At 31.8% G+C, this 16,598-nt stretch overlaps 1 protein-coding gene across 1 annotated transcript; it reads right to left on the bottom strand.

Annotated features, from left to right (window-relative positions):
* Window positions 1-2,016: 2,016 nt before the first annotated feature.
* LOC145030297 (uncharacterized) lies at window positions 2,017-15,428 on the bottom strand. Its single transcript, XM_078978687.1, has 6 exons — window positions 15,258-15,428; window positions 8,927-8,995; window positions 8,643-8,848; window positions 5,217-5,437; window positions 3,758-5,089; window positions 2,017-2,135 (listed from the first exon to the last, which is right to left on the bottom strand). Exons 1-6 carry the CDS (start codon window positions 15,426-15,428, stop codon window positions 2,017-2,019), a joined length of 2,118 nt encoding a protein of 705 aa, XP_078834813.1.
* Between the last annotated feature and the right edge of the window lie 1,170 nt (window positions 15,429-16,598).

Raw genomic sequence — 16,598 nt, 5'->3', positions numbered from 1 at the left:
AATTTAACAGGAATAGATTGATATTTTATGCAGTTTGATCAAGTTTTGTTAATTGTTTCAAACATCGGCTCCTCGAAGTGAGCACACTCGTAAATTTGTTGACTGTTTTTAGATTGTTATTTAAAGAGACACATTTTCGCATTTTAAAATGTTTGAAAGGAATTAATATCTTTTTCTCTTTCAAAACAAGAATTTTGTTGTTGTGTTTCATTATTTTTCCTTCTATAATTTTCATTTGCATTTCATTGATTCAATAGAACTTAAAACACTGTCGATTCTTCTAATTCATATTTGTAGCGGGTCATAATTATCTTTATGTCTTTGTTTAAACTTTGAAATCTTCAAATGTCAATATGTTACGTTTTAAATTAAACAAATTATTTCCCCAAAATAAACAAATTCTTTGGATAACTTATTTTCCTGTATTTACCGTGCTTTTTGTTGAGGTGTTTATTTTCCTTGTATTAGTAGATTAGCAGTTGGATATTGGAATTTCGACTTTGCCAAACGTCAATACTGTAGACTACCAAACATGGATGGTTAAATATTTTGAAGTGTAGAGTGCAACATGCATGATTTTTATTTTTATTTTATTTTTACATTTTAATTTATGTATGATTTAAAAGATGTAACTTGAAGATTTATTTTTATTTATTTTATTTTATTAAAATTTATCTAGATTAATAATTATCTAATAATTGGATAAAATCTTCAGAAATTATATTGTTTTTAAATTAGACGATTCATATTCTAGTTAGAAGTTATTTTAGAGTTGAGATTTAATAAAGTTTACAAAGAATTTATGAAAATTCTAAAGAGTGTTCTTGTTCTTTGTTACCGTTAAGCCTGCTGATTTTCAATATGTATTTATTCTGCATCATTTGATATCAGAGCTTAACAGATATGGTCAGTCGATGAAGATCTCACATATAGCTAGAAACCATTGCAACGTCGGGCGTAAGGATAGAGCAACTGACGTAGAGACCCGCAAGATAAGTAGATAGATCGATAAAACATCATGATCAAATATTTGCAACGACGAGCGCAAGAGGAAGAAGAGACGAAATTAAAACCGAGAGTTTGGGAGGACGGCTACAAGAAGCTCAATCATTTTTCTAGACCAAGGCAAGATCATCGCAAAGGAGGATACAACGATAATCAATTCAAGAGCGTGAATTTGACCGTCGAGAATCCCAAATGTGCACGATTTGAAGTATACATCTCGAGTTTATCTGAATACGAATGAAACTTTTGGGACAATGAGTTTGAAGACAAGAGCAACCCATTTTGTACCACTAATTTTGTTTATAGACAAAACTACAAAATTGGTCCTTGTGGCTTACAAAAATCTTTGGATAGAGTCCAAAAAGTTTCCAACTTGCATGGAAGGTCCAAAATCGAATACTTTCCATGGTTTTAGTCCTAAAATAAAGAAATTTCTGTGTTTTTGGTCCTAGGGAAACCTGAAAGGATGATTTTACCCTTTTAATTTCCTTTTTGTATTTTTATTTTAATCTTTTATCAATTAAAAATAGAAAAGAAAAGAATGGACCCATTTCACTCTCTCTCTCTCTCTCTCTCTCTCTCTCTCTCTCTCTCTTCGATGACCAAGAAGATCACGACTCAGACTCTTCCTCTCCTTTCGTATACTTCTCCCTAAACCCAATGACACCACCATGATCCTCTAAACCTGTGGTCATCGACACCATCGTCGGCTACCGTCGCAATGATATTTGGTTCGCAATTTGTCCCGATTAGCCCTCGAATGCCATAACTCACCAGAATCGATTCAATCCATGCGTGTGGGTGTTGGTGTTATTCCATCTTTCTGATTTGAATCTGGCGGCGATTATGAACCCAGATAAACCTGTCCATCTCATGTTCAAATCAATTCAATCTATGAATGTATTATGGATGGACCTGATTCTGAATCTTTTTATCTGATTAATCCAGATGAGTTTCTTGATCAAGAAGAAGATAGGCGAGACATGGAAGTCTTACCCTTCAATCACAGGTTCAAGGTCCAACTGAACCAGATGAATCGATTTGAATCGATTCAACACGGGTCTTGTAAATTCTAGGGTTGATTGCCATGGATATTGCAAATCTAGGGCTTGTAAAGTTAAGATTCACACCTGCAAATTGATTGTAGAGTGTTTATGTGTGTATATATCTATGCATGTGTGTTAATTAGTGTATAAGAGTTTTGAATCAGGAAGATGTCGATAGAGAAATGGAAGATGATTCAGATTAAAGTAAGATTTTGCATGTGAAAGGGAGAGGGGAAGATTGCAGGGGCGATCTTGGAGTTTCAGTGCTCATCAAAGTTCTGGTGTTCATCGGAGATCTTGGTTTCTAACAAAGCGTACACACATAAAAAAAATTTGTTCAAAATATTTTCTTGAGTTGCAAGTTTTGTGCGAGAGAGTGAAAGAGAGGGACAAAGAGAAAGTCAAATGGAAGAACGATGGGCTTATGGGTTGCTCTTTTGTTTTATTTTTTTAATTTGCAGGTGAAGAAGAAGAAGACGAATAAAAAGAAGAAGAAAAAGTAGAAGAAGAAGAAGAAGAAGAAGAAGAAGAAAAGAGAGAGAGGGAGAGAGAGAGAGAGAGAGAGAGAAGGGGTACCGTGGGTGTAGTCATGGAGAGGGGTAGGGTGTTAGTTTTTTATTTTTATTTTTTTTTATAATTTTTTAAATACTAAACTCAATAAAAAATTGAAAAAAGAAATAATAAGAGTAAAATGGACATTTCAATATTTTTAGGACCAAAACCAAAGAAAAACCTTGATTTTGGACTATCCATGCAAGTTGGAAACTTTTTGGACCTTATCCAAAGTTTTTTGTATACCAAAGGGACCAATTTTGCAGTTTTGTCTTGTTTATAGTACGTAACCTGTCTATGGGGTCATGAAGAAATTGGTGTTGAAAATCATATATTTTTTACAAAATCTCTATATATATATATATATATATATATATATATATATATATATATATATATATATATATACTAGGTTAAAACCCGTGGAACCCACGGGTGCTGTTTTTGAATTGAATTTAAAAATTAATTATTTAATAAAATATTATATCAATAATTCTGATAACTTATAAATTGTAATATTGAATATTTAAATAAATTTTTTTATTGGTAATTATTTAATTACTAACTAAATGGGAAGTATTTAATTAGGAATGAAGATTTTTGAAAACTATTTTTTTTTATTCATCATTCTAATTGGACATATGCAGATGATACAATACCAATGTGTGTAATGAAATTAACATAAAATACAACAATACGTAATTATAAAAAATACAGTAATATGATGGATTAAGTGTGATTTCCTAAAATTGAATAAAACGACGTTACAAAAAAGTTGGCTACAAATTTCGAAAAACTTCCTTATAAACAACATTGGAAGTTTTATTTGTGAGTTTGCCATCTTTATCTAAAATTAATAATTTTTTTATTTGTGAGTTTGCCATCTTTATCTAAAATTAATAATTTTAATCCATCTCTACTCTGAACTCTAGATACGGCAACATACAATTGTCCATGTGAAAAAACTGGATCTTTCAGAAACAGACCAACCTTTGACAACGATTGTCCTTGACTTTTGTTAATAGTCATTGCAAAACATACAGCCAAAGGAAACTGTCTTCTTGTGAATTTGAAGGGAATCTTTTTTTCTGATGGAGTTAAAGACATTCTTGGAATAAAAGTCCGATTTCCAATATTAGTTCCAGTTATTATACGTGCCTCAATAACACGTTTGCCCAATGATAACACCTGTAGTCTTGTGTCATTACATAAGCCGTTTTTCTGATCAATATTTCTCAGTAACATTACTGGAACACCAATTTTTAAAACTAATTTATGATTTGGTAAACCGGATACTTTGAGTCCATTTAATACATCAGGAGAGTATAGATTTGCATCAAATTGATCATGGAGAAATTCGGATTCACATATGCAGTCTGAACTTAAATATTCAACTTGATCTCCTGGAAACTTCTTAAGTAAACGGTCGTTTATTTCCTGGACAACTTCATTTTTTGGAGCAAGTATCGCTCTTTCTTGGAAATAATTTATATCGCTATAGTACTCTAAAATTGAAGGATATACAAACTCAATTAAGGAACCTATAGGATCATGTGAATCATTAATGAGAATATCATCCGGAATATCGATAATCGTTTCACCGTCGTTCGGACCACCAAGTTTTCCTTCTCCTATATCCAACAACCAATTTGCAAAATCTCTTATTTTTCCTATATCTGATTGATCCCTTCCAACAGTTAGCCTCATGTTTTTTGTTAATCTATGGACTTTGCAATGTTCCCATAAATATGAAGAACTCAAAGAAGCATTTACAATGTTCTGTCTACTGCCACCCGGCACAACAGGTAGAATTTGTCTAAAATCTCCTCCAAAGACAATAACTTTCCCTCCAAATGGAATATTTGAGATGGTTGAATTTACGCACCTTAATAAATCCTTCAAAGTTCGATCTAAAGCTTCAAATGCATGCTTATGGACCATAGGTGCTTCATCCCAAATTATCAAAGAGGTTTTCCTTATTAAGCTTGCCAACTCACCGTCTGGATTTATGTTACAAAAAGAATCATCTGTAAGCTCAAATGGAATTATAAATCGAGAGTGTGCTGTTCTACCACCGGGCAATAATAAGGAAGCAATACCACTTGAAGCAACATTTAATACAATATTTCCTTCAGATCTAATTGCTGCAGATATTGTTTTCCATAAAAAAGTTTTACCCGTTCCACCATACCCGTAAACAAAGAAGACACCTCCTTTATTTTGTTGAATAGCACTCTTGATGTTTAGGAAAATGTTCCGTTGCTCATTTGTTAATGCAAGAAACATACGATCATAGTCATTCTTTATCACGGGAATGTCGTAATCTAGTTCCTCGGTGATAAGTCGATTGTTTGAAGAAGAAACGGATTCAACATCTGGGTATGGCATGTTTTTGAAGTTTTTGAGAGTAGAGTTGTTTCGAAGTAAAATTTGTTGTATTTCGAACAAAGTTAAGTTCTTAAGTTCATCTACTCCGAGAGACAATTCTGCACGAAAATATTAAATAATTAATAAAATACGTGGTTGATATTTAATAATTTCATTACTAATTATTTAATGGGTGTTGAAAAATAAAAATAAATTAATTTTAAAAAATAAGAAAAAATGTAATACCTGCTGACTTAAATCTTCGTCGTTGGCTATATAGAATTCCATCTGCCAAATATTCCCATGTATTTTCCCAAACGATCTCTGGTTTAGACATACTATTACACATCAACAATGTAGCAAATAAAAAGCGTAGATAAAAACCAGATCCAGAATGACTTGCTTCTTTAATTGCATCAATGTATTCCTTGTCATCATCTAATAGCCCGAGTGCATAACAGGCATCTCTAAAAGAAGAATGTGTTTCTCCATTTACCGTGCGAATTTCATCAAATGATGTTGGTCCTTTTACTTTATTTAAAAGAATCCTTAAGAAAATATGCTTCACCTAGTTTAGGTGAAACTGAATGAATTCTACCGATGGCTTTTCCTACTTTTGGAGTCAAATGCAGTTCACGTGTAAAAGCAAAAATGTTCGCATTTGGTAATACAAATCAAAATTGGGTTTCGCATATGAGGTTGTATGGATTGGGGTTAAAGATACGAAGGTGATTATGGTTAATATTCATTTCGTATTTGGTGAGACAAACAACTCAAATGCGAATGAACTAAAAAAAAATGACTGGAACATGCGAAGAAAGAGGGTGAATGAAGAATGTGAATTTTACAGTAGAATGCGAATTGGGGAAGAAAGCTAAGAATTTCGCATTTTTAATATACAAATTGATTGATTGATTGATTTGTCTTAATTGTTAATTGCGATATATGAAATACTTATCAATTTAGGGGCAATATGGTCATTTTGAAGTAAAAGAAGCCTTGGTTATTAAATGAATCATACGAAGGATCTGTTATTTGATTTTGGAATTGGGGCGAATAATCGAACCATTTGGAGTTGCGAATTTGATTTTGAAAATCCAATCAGTTGGGTTCGCATATGAAAACAGATAAGTTTTGATTTTCGATTAGCAATTGGGTTAATTGGGTTATTGATTGAGGGACGATTCGTGAACAAAAATGCGAAGTCAAGAAGGACTGTGAAATGTGATTTGTTCAATATTGGAGTCAAATGCAGTTCACGTGTAAAAGCAAAAATGTTCGCATTTGGTAATACAAATCAAAATTGGGTTTCGCATATGAGGTTGTATGGATTGGGGTTAAAGATACGAAGATGATTATGATTAATATTCATTTCGTATTTGGTGAGACAAACAACTCAAATGCGAATGAACTAAAAAAAAAAATGACTGGAACATGCGAAGAAAGAGGGTGAATGAAGAATGTGAATTTTACAGTAGAATGCGAATTGGGGAAGAAAGCTAAGAATTTCGCATTTTTAATATACAAATTGATTGATTGATTGATTTGTCTTAATTGTTAATTGCGATATATGAAATACTTATCAAGTTAGGGGCAATATGGTCATTTTGAAGTAAAAGAAGCCTTGGTTATTAAATGAATCATACGAAGGATCTGTTATTTGATTTTGGAATTGGGGCGAATAATCGAACCATTTGGAGTTGCGAATTTGATTTTGAAAATCCAATCAGTTGGGTTCGCATATGAAAACAGATAAGTTTTGATTTTCGATTAGCAATTGGGTTAATTGGGTTATTGATTGAGGGACGATTCGTGAAGAAAAATGCGAAGTCAAGAAGGACTGTGAAATGTGATTTGTTCAATATTGGAGTCAAATGCAGTTCACGTGTAAAAGCAAAAATGTTCGCATTTGGTAATACAAATCAAAATTGGGTTTCGCATATGAGGTTGTATGGATTGGGGTTAAAGATACGAAGGTGATTATGGTTAATATTCATTTCGTATTTGGTGAGACAAACAACTCAAATGCGAATGAACTAAAAAAAAATGACTGGAACATGCGAAGAAAGAGGGTGAATGAAGAATGTGAATTTTACAGTAGAATGCGAATTGGGGAAGAAAGCTAAGAATTTCGCATTTTTAATATACAAATTGATTGATTGATTGATTTGTCTTAATTGTTAATTGCGATATATGAAATACTTATCAAGTTAGGGGCAATATGGTCATTTTGAAGTAAAAGAAGCCTTGGTTATTAAATGAATCATACGAAGGATCTGTTATTTGATTTTGGAATTGGGGCGAATAATCGAACCATTTGGAGTTGCGAATTTGATTTTGAAAAGCCAATCAGTTGGGTTCGCATATGAAAACAGATAAGTTTTGATTTTCGATTAGCAATTGGGTTAATTGGGTTATTGATTGAGGGACGATTCGTGAAGAAAAATGCGAAGTCAAGAAGGACTGTGAAATGTGATTTGTTCAATATTGGAGTCAAATGCAGTTCACGTGTAAAAGCAAAAATGTTCGCATTTGGTAATACAAATCAAAATTAGGTTTCGCATATGAGGTTGTATGGATTGGGGTTAAAGATACGAAGGTGATTATGGTTAATATTCATTTCGTATTTGGTGAGACAAACAACTCAAATGCAAATGAACTAAAAAAAAAAATTACTGGAACATGCGAAGAAAGAGGGTGAATGAAGAATGTGAATTTTACAGTAGAATGCGAATTGGGGAAGAAAGCTAAGAATTTCGCATTTTTAATATACAAATTGATTGATTGATTGATTTGTCTTAATTGTTAATTGCGATATATGAAATACTTATCAAGTTAGGGGCAATATGGTCATTTTGAAGTAAAAGAAGCCTTGGTTATTAAATGAATCATACGAAGGATCTGTTATTTGATTTTGGAATTGGGGCGAATAATCGAACCATTTGGAGTTGCAAATTTGATTTTGAAAAGCCAATCAGTTGGGTTCGCATATGAAAACAGATAAGTTTTGATTTTCGATTAGCATTTGGGTTAATTGGGTTATTGATTGAGGGACGATTCGTGAAGAAAAATGCGAAGTCAAGAAGGACTGTGAAATGTGATTTGTTCAATATTGGAGTCAAATGCAGTTCACGTGTAAAAGCAAAAATGTTCGCATTTGGTAATACAAATCAAAATTGGGTTTCGCATATGAGGTTGTATGGATTGGGGTTAAAGATACGAAGGTGATTATGGTTAATATTCATTTCGTATTTGGTGAGACAAACAACTCAAATGCGAATGAACTAAAAAAAAAATGACTGGAACATGCGAAAAAAGAGGGTGAATGAAGAATGTGAATTTTACAGTAGAATGCGAATTGGGGAAGAAAGCTAAGAATTTCGCATTTTTAATATACAAATTGATTGATTGATTGATTTGTCTTAATTGTTAATTGCGATATATGAAATACTTATTTAGTTAGGGGCAATATATTTTATTTGAGTTATAACCAAAATCAACTAACTTGTCCAATTTAAAACAATAAAAGTATCCAAAAATATTCAAAACCAATAATATTTGACATCCTAAATACCCCAAAATTCAAATCATACCAAGCAATTAAAATATATTTATAACCAAAACAAATAATCAAAATATATTAAATGTGTCTTATAACCGATAGACACTCACTTTTCAATTTTTGGAATCAAGAGTGGAGTTTCCTCTGCGGTTGACTTTCTTTTAGCCTTAGTTGAACTTAAATCATATCCAGAATCAACATCATAAATTTCTTGGAGGTTGCGCTTCAAATCACCTGATATTTTGCAAGGACTTGTTGCGGTTGACTTATCAACTGTTGAGGGTGTAAAACTTTCGTCTGTTTGTGAGATCACATCCTAATTTAAAAAAAAAATGTTTGATTCCTAAAAAAAACAACTAATATAATTAAAAGTTTATAAAATAAAATGAAAAACCTTTTGAACAGGCTGTACAACATCATCGGATTCCAAAGCAACTTGATTTAAGGCGACAGATTGATTACTCTAAAAAATAAAATGGAAATATGTTAATCGTTATGTACTTTAACATTAAAGAATTGTAAAAGCAAAAATGTTCGCATTTGGTAATACAAATCAAAATTGGGTTTCGCATATGAGGTTGTATGGATTGGGGTTAAAGATGCGAAGGTGATTATGGTTAATATTCATTTCGTATTTGGTGAGACAAACAACTCAAATGCGAATGAACTAAAAAAAAAATGACTGGAACATGCGAAGAAAGAGGATGAATGAAGAATGTGAATTTTACAGTAGAATGCGAATTGGGGAAGAAAGCTAAGAATTTTGCATTTTTATTATACAAATTGATTGATTGATTGATTTGTCTTAATTGTTAATTGCGATATATGAAATACTTATCAATTTAGGGGCAATATGGTCATTTTGAAGTAAAAGAAGCCTTGGTTATTAAATGAATCATACGAAGGATCTGTTATTTGATTTTGGAATTGGGGCGAAAATTAGCAACCTTTTAAATTAACAGCAAATCAAAGTAAATGAAACAGCAAAACAAAAAAAACATATTGTAATAGTTAAAGCTTTGAAGAACAGTTTTTTTTAAAGAAAATAAAGTTCTCATTTTTATTACTAATTTCGTATTTTGTAATCATTTTCATTAACATTTACGTCTTTTAAACTGAAAAGGTAGAAGAAGAACATGATTAAGAAGAATTAGCAAAAGGAAGAAGAAGAACATCACTAATAAAATGAAAAATGATAGAAACTGGTAAATCAGACAATTAAGAGGTTAGAAATATTAGTAATGCTGATATTTTAATACACTAACCTGATATTATAATTTTTGAAGCGTTGCAGAATCAAGAAGAATGAAGAAGAATACGTTTGCAAATATTACTATGGAGCAGAATTTGTTTGGAGCAGAATGGTAAAAAGAAAATAACCGTATAAATGCTATTTACGTTTGAATAAATAAGAATAAGAATTAAGAAGATTACGTTTGAAAAAGATAAATATTGCAGATTTTTAGGGATTTAATTTGCAATCAAAATAAACAAACTTTCAAAATAATGAAGATTACGTTTGAAAAAGATAAATATTGCAGATTGATTAACATATTTGTTTGCAGATTTTTCCGGAATTATTGATTTTGCATTGTATGGCATTTACGTAAATATAGATGAATAAAATGAGCGGGAAAACTCTATTTTGGAGGTCTTATAGATTGACACGTGGCAGAGTTCTACTTATTTATTAGAATTAGGATATATATATATATATATATATATATATATATATATATATATATATATATATATATATATATATATATATATATATATATATATATATATATATAGGAAAAAGTGAATATACCCTTAAGGGTATATAAGCTTAGGTACCCAAACTGATAATATTACGTCGTTTTGTATCATATAATACATTATAATTGTCCAATGTTCTTATAATTTATCTTTTAAATTGATTTACTTCATGATTTTTATAAATTACACATTTATCTTCCTCTTACATAATTTTCATTTTCAACTACAATATATATAGTCTAATAGGTTATCGACAATAAGATATGATATAAGAGAAAGATAATACTAAAATTTCGAAAATCTTGAAATTAAATCAAGTTAGGGGTTGAAGTTTAAGAATATTATAATGAATATACCAAACAAAACGATATATTATGGTGTGTTTGGGTACCTAAGCTTATATACCCTTAGGAGTATATTCACTTTTCTCATATATATATATATATATATATATAGAACAACATCACATTTTATAAAAAACAAAAAACAAAAAACAAAACCTATACCAAGAAACTAGAAAAAATAACAAATTACATTTGAATTGGATTTTGCATCCACATCATCTTTGTGATACTAGCCTTAAAATTTCGTAAAAAAAATAGATATAAAATACTCATTTTGATAGGATAAGAATATTAAACTATAATTTCCATAACATTTATTTATATTTAATTTAACAAAACTAATATACACACAGTTATTTGTAGGCAGCGATCAAAACTTCTTGTCACATAAAAATTGAAATAACGAGGAAATTATATATATATATATATATATATATATATATATATATATATATATATATATATATATATATATATATATATATAAAGAGAGAGAGGTAATGTTCAAATGAGAACAAAAAAAATATTAAAAACCTTAGTAATTATTTATTTTGGTCTATTTTTTCAAACTTATTTTACAAGAAAACTTTCTAAACCCTCTCAAAGTCTCCCAATAACACTTTCTTCTTTTATTATATCAAATTTACACACTACACAAACTATATCTTCTCTGTCATCACAAACTTGAAGAACACATAAACATTGCCACTAGTTGCCACCAACCACCACCCCTTGATGTTGTCGCCTCTTACCGTCGGCGTACCGTCGCCGCCTACGACCATCGACGAACCACCACCATCAGATCCACAAGCTCCGGTTGGCTCCAGAATTACAGTTTTCAGCTTCATATCTATGGCTTTAGTTTTCAGATCTATGATTTTCTTACGACTTTCATATTCATATCTATGATTTTTGTATTCAGATCTACCATTTTCGTCTTCAGATCTACCATTTTCTCCTCAAGATTTATGAGCTCCAGCGAGCGGTGATAACCACCACCTTCGTCCATCACTGTCACCGCCAACGGAAACACGTATCTGACAATATCTGATGAAAATACTTCCATATCCACCGTCAATCGCCACCTGGTCTAAGATTTGGAGTCACGAAATTATTTCGGCTTCACTTTCCAAACCCTCTCAAACTCTCCCACCTACACTTTCCTCTTTTATTATATTAGATCTACACACTACACAAACTCTATCTTCTCTCTCATCACAAACTTGAAGAACACATAAACATTGCCACCAATAGCCACTAGCCACCACCCCCTCTTGTCCCGGCCTCCTACTGTCGGCATACCGTTGCCGCCTACGACCACCGACGAACCACTGCCATCAGATCCACAAGCTCCCGTTGGATCCAAATCTATAGTTTTCAGCTTTAGATCTATGACTTTAGTTTTCCAATCTATGATTTTCTTACGACTTTCATCTTCATATCTACGATTTTTGTATTTAGATCTACGACTTTCGTCTTTAGATCTACCATTTTCGTCTTCAGATCTACCATTTCTCCTCAAGATTTATGAGCTCCGGTGAGCGGTGATAACCACCACCTTCGTCCATCACTGTCGCAGCCAACGGAAACACATATCTGACAAGATCTGATGAAAATACTTTCATATCCACCGTCGATCGACACCCGGTCTAAGATTTGGAGTCACAAAATTGTTTCAACTTCACTTTCCCTCTCTAAAACGCAAAACATCTTAGTTCTGGTGCGATTTGGTCAGAGCTTATACAACCGTCATCACCGTCAACTTCGTTTCCACCATTGCTACCACTACTAATGTCACACCACAATCTCCTACTGTCGACATCATGTTCAGATCTAGTTAGATCTGGTGTGTATGGTTCTATTTTTCTAGATTTGGTTTATATGGTGCTATTTCATGCATATATCTGAAGCTATAATAGTGGTACCGGTAGCTAATGGTAGTTCCACCACCTTAGATACGTTTCAATATTGTCGCCTTCTCCATCTCTTTCTCTCTGACCTCTGGTGAAACACTTCAGGTATGTCAATCTTTTATTTATTATTATTTTTTTTCCTTCTGTTAAGTTGTGAATTTAATGTTTTAATATCTCAGTTATTATTTATTTTTGTTGATTATAGTTTTTTCTGTTGTTAAGTTGTGGATCCATTCTTTTTTTTTTTCTTATTTGTTATAACATATGCATCAAATTGTTATTCCTAGTTTATATTTGATGGTTGTTATACTATGAATTAAAACATAGAAGATGTGTTATTATGTTAATGTTTTCTAGAATATTGTGAATTTTTTTAAGCTGTGAATTATGATTATTAATGTTTTAACTATTGTTTGGTTTTAATTGTGAATGGGTGAATTGATATGGTTTTATGTAGTGAATACTATGAAAGAAAGTACTAAACTATTTTTCTTGTTTGTTTTTTCTATTAAAGTGTTAATTTGAAGTTTTAATCTCTCATTTGTCGTATAATTTTGTTAATCTTATTTTTAACTCCTATTAAGTGGTCAATGTATATTTTTTTTTGAATTAAACTTTGAATTTATTATACTAGTTTGTGAATTTTCTATATTAAATTGTGTATTAAATGTAATAAGTGTTTTAAGTTGAAAATATGGATGTGAATACTACTTTTTGTATATTAAAATGTGAATTTAGTATACTAAACTGTGATTTTTGTGTTTTAAACTGTAAATTGATTGCATTAAGCTTTGAATTTTCTTTTTGAACTACGAATTAATAGCATTAAGCTGTGAATTTTCTATTTAAACTGTAAATTGATAAGATTATGTTGTGAATTATGTGTATGAAAGTATGAAGTTATTTGTATTAAGCTATGAATTTTGTGTATAAACTTTGAATTGACTATATAAAGAGTGTTAACTTGAAAATATGGTTGTGGATGCCTACTTTTTTTGTATTAAATTTTGAATTTTGTGTACTAAACTGTGATTTTTTGTGTTTTAAAGTGTGAATTGACTGCATTAAACTGTAAATTTTCTTTTTAGACAATGAATTGATTATATTAAGCTGTAAATTTTGTGTATTAAATTATGAATTAATTGTACTAAATTGTGAATGAATTGACATTAAGTTGTGATTATTTTATAATTTTTTTGGTTGCTTTTGAAATAATGTAAATTTTATTCACGGCTTAATATATTAAATTCCCAATTTAAAATATATAATTTTTTTTATTAATTTTCTTCTGAATATATTTATTTTTTGTGTTGTATATGTATGTAAGAATACATTAGTTTTCATAATAGTTTTGCATTAAATTCAAAATGAGTGAAATAAAGTGTTTTATTAGACTGTGAATGTACTATTTAAGTTATTAATGCACGACTTTATTTACAGATCTGATTTAGAAGAAAATGATGGTTGTGATGCTGGTATAGGTGGTTGATGGCCAGGGTCGGTCCAAACGTATATGGGGTTCGGAGCGAAAAACAAAAAAAGGCCCCTTAAAGACAAATATAATAAAAATTCAAAAAAATATTATTTATTTTTCACTATAAACGCGTTCAATTAGCAATAAAAAACATATCAAATTGTTTATCTTTTGACCTAGTTTGATTTTGAACCAACTTTAAGCCCTAAAAATCATTTAGGTAATAATTTTTTTATATATATCATTACATAGCCCATAAATTTTGGGCCCTCTGGTGACGTGGGCCCTGGGCGGTCGCCCGGGTTGCCCACCGTCTGGACCGGCCCTGTTGGTGGCAGCATATGGTGGTGGTGCTAGTAGAGTTTGAATTTTTGATTTCTTTGCGTTTGTGAATTATTGTAAAATGGTTTTATTAAGTTTTGAATTTTGTGAATTAATCAAGAGTAAATTACTGAAATCGTCCTTATGGTTTGGTCAAAATTGCACGTTTGGTCCCTCATTTTTTTTTGCACTCGGATCGTCCCTTTGGTTTGATTTTGTTGCGTTTTTCGTCCCTATGGTTTGGTAAAAAATGCATGTTTGGTCCCTAACTTTATGTATGTAAGGGATGAAAAATGCAACAAAATCAAACCACAGGGACAAAAAACGCAACAAAATCAAACCACAAGGACGATCGGAGTGGAAAAAAAATTAGGGACCAAACGTGCAATTTTGACCAAACCACAGGGACGATTTAAGTAATTTTACCCTTTTTTTTTTATCAAAAAGAGAAAAAAAAAGATTTTCATATATTTAATAAAAATATGGGTAAATTACACCAACTGTCCATTGTGTAGGTGTCAGAAAGCACGTTTGGTCCCTATTTTCAAAAATTAAGTTGGACCATCTCTCATTTGGTTAAAAGTTGCACACTTCGTCCCTCGTAAGTTTAAATTTGCAAGCTTCATCCCTTATGAGTCATAAAATGACTATTATGCCCTTTTGTATTTCTTTTTTAATTAATTTAAATGTTATAATAATTATTATTAATTTAAAAATAAAAGAAAAAACCCCAACATCCCTACCACCCTACCCCTCCCCCTACTTTCCTTTTGCTCATCTCTCTTCCTCCATCTTCTGTTAACTCTTGAAAAACCACTAATCCACCACTTCCGACCAACCACCACCGCAACACATCCCTTAAAGTCAAATTCGGACACTTTTTTTGTTTATAACCTACCGTATTCATAGAACCATCAACCATTTTTTCCTAAAAACTGCCTTCACCATGAACCACTTCACCAGGAACACCGGTTGCCCATCACGGAACCCACCCTCTACACCACCTGTTTCTAACCTCTTCACCACCGAAACAAACCGTTGTCGCCGCCACCCTCGAAAATTGTTGCCTTCAAATGCCACCATTTTAAAATCAAACTTGTTCCTAAATACCGACAACCATTTCTGAACTTCACCTTCACCAAAAGCGCATATAACTGCCACAAATCAGGGCCATAAAACCATCTCCCTCGAATATGGTCCCTTCTCTGTCTCTATCGTCGATGGAGAATACTGGGTTCGATCTGAGCTTGCTTCTCCAATCTAAATCTCCCTCTTCTTCGATTTACAAGTTTAGGGTTCGTTTTTTGAGATTTGAATGATAACCAGTGGTAGTTACAGGAGGCACTAGCAGTGATAGATGGAGGTGACGGAGATTAGAAAGAGGATAAGAGAGAGAGAGAGAGAGAGAGAGAGAGAGAAAGAGAGAGAATAGCGGAGATGGTCGCTCAAATTCAAAGAAGAAGAAGAAAGAACATTGGGGAAAGGGAAGGGGGTGGCTTGGTGGAGTCGCCCGAAGATGTTCCCAGAGTATCGAAGACGGCCGAAGGTGTCGTCGGAGTGTCGGTGTCGGTAGAGTCGCCACTGTGGATGGTGATGGGGGATAGGAGGTGTGTCGAAGAAGAAAGGGGTTGGGGGACAAGTTATGAACGTCTGCTTAGGGCCCCTATTCTTTTTAAAAGTTTTTTTTTTAATAAATAAGTAATTATTAATTACAAACAAATAGAAAAATAAATAAATAAGGGCAAAATGGTCTTTTTATGTCCAAAGGGATGAATCATGCAACTTTTAACCAAACGAGGGACGGTCCGAGTTAATTTTTGAAAATAAAGACTGAGCATGCTTGGTGTCACCTGCACGAGGGACGATTGGTATAATTTACCTTAAAAATATCATGTAAATATTTACTAACTAATGAGGGTTCTTAGGGTTCTTAATCTTTTGTGGTTCTCATTTGAATCACTCCGCATATATATATATATATATATATATATATATATATATATATATATATATATAATCAAATTTTAAAAATATCGGTTATAATTATATAAGTTTGAATCTTGAAATGACCTCATTTTATAACATAAATTTCTATAAAAAAAATTGCTGCAATTTTTATTTACTGAAACCAACCTTCTGTCCTTACAGTTTGCGTATAATTAATGATAGAATCATAATATATGCCAACTTATTTTTACCAAAAATCACCACCTTTCACGTTAAACTTTTCAGCAAGTTACATATACACAACTA

The sequence above is a fragment of the Lactuca saligna genome, chromosome 2 (assembly GCF_052625555.1).
Source record: "Lactuca saligna cultivar CGN05327 chromosome 2, ASM5262555v1, whole genome shotgun sequence".
NCBI lineage: Eukaryota > Viridiplantae > Streptophyta > Magnoliopsida > Asterales > Asteraceae > Lactuca > Lactuca saligna.
Note: the sequence above shows the minus strand (reverse complement) of the source record. Positions and strands in the feature narration are given on the sequence as shown.

Excerpts from the sequence above, each read along its gene's own strand:
- LOC145030297 (XM_078978687.1), bottom strand. The coding sequence starts at position 15,428 with ATGGTGGCATTTGAAGGCAACAATTTTCGAGGGTGGCGGCGACAACGG. Across the intron at positions 8,996-15,257 it reads TTAGGAAAAAATGGTTGATG|AGTAATCAATCTGTCGCCTT; the intron begins GTTCTATGAATA and ends TTTATTTTTTAG. Across the intron at positions 5,090-5,216 it reads ACGAAGATTTAAGTCAGCAG|AATTGTCTCTCGGAGTAGAT; the intron begins GTATTACATTTT and ends ATTTTCGTGCAG.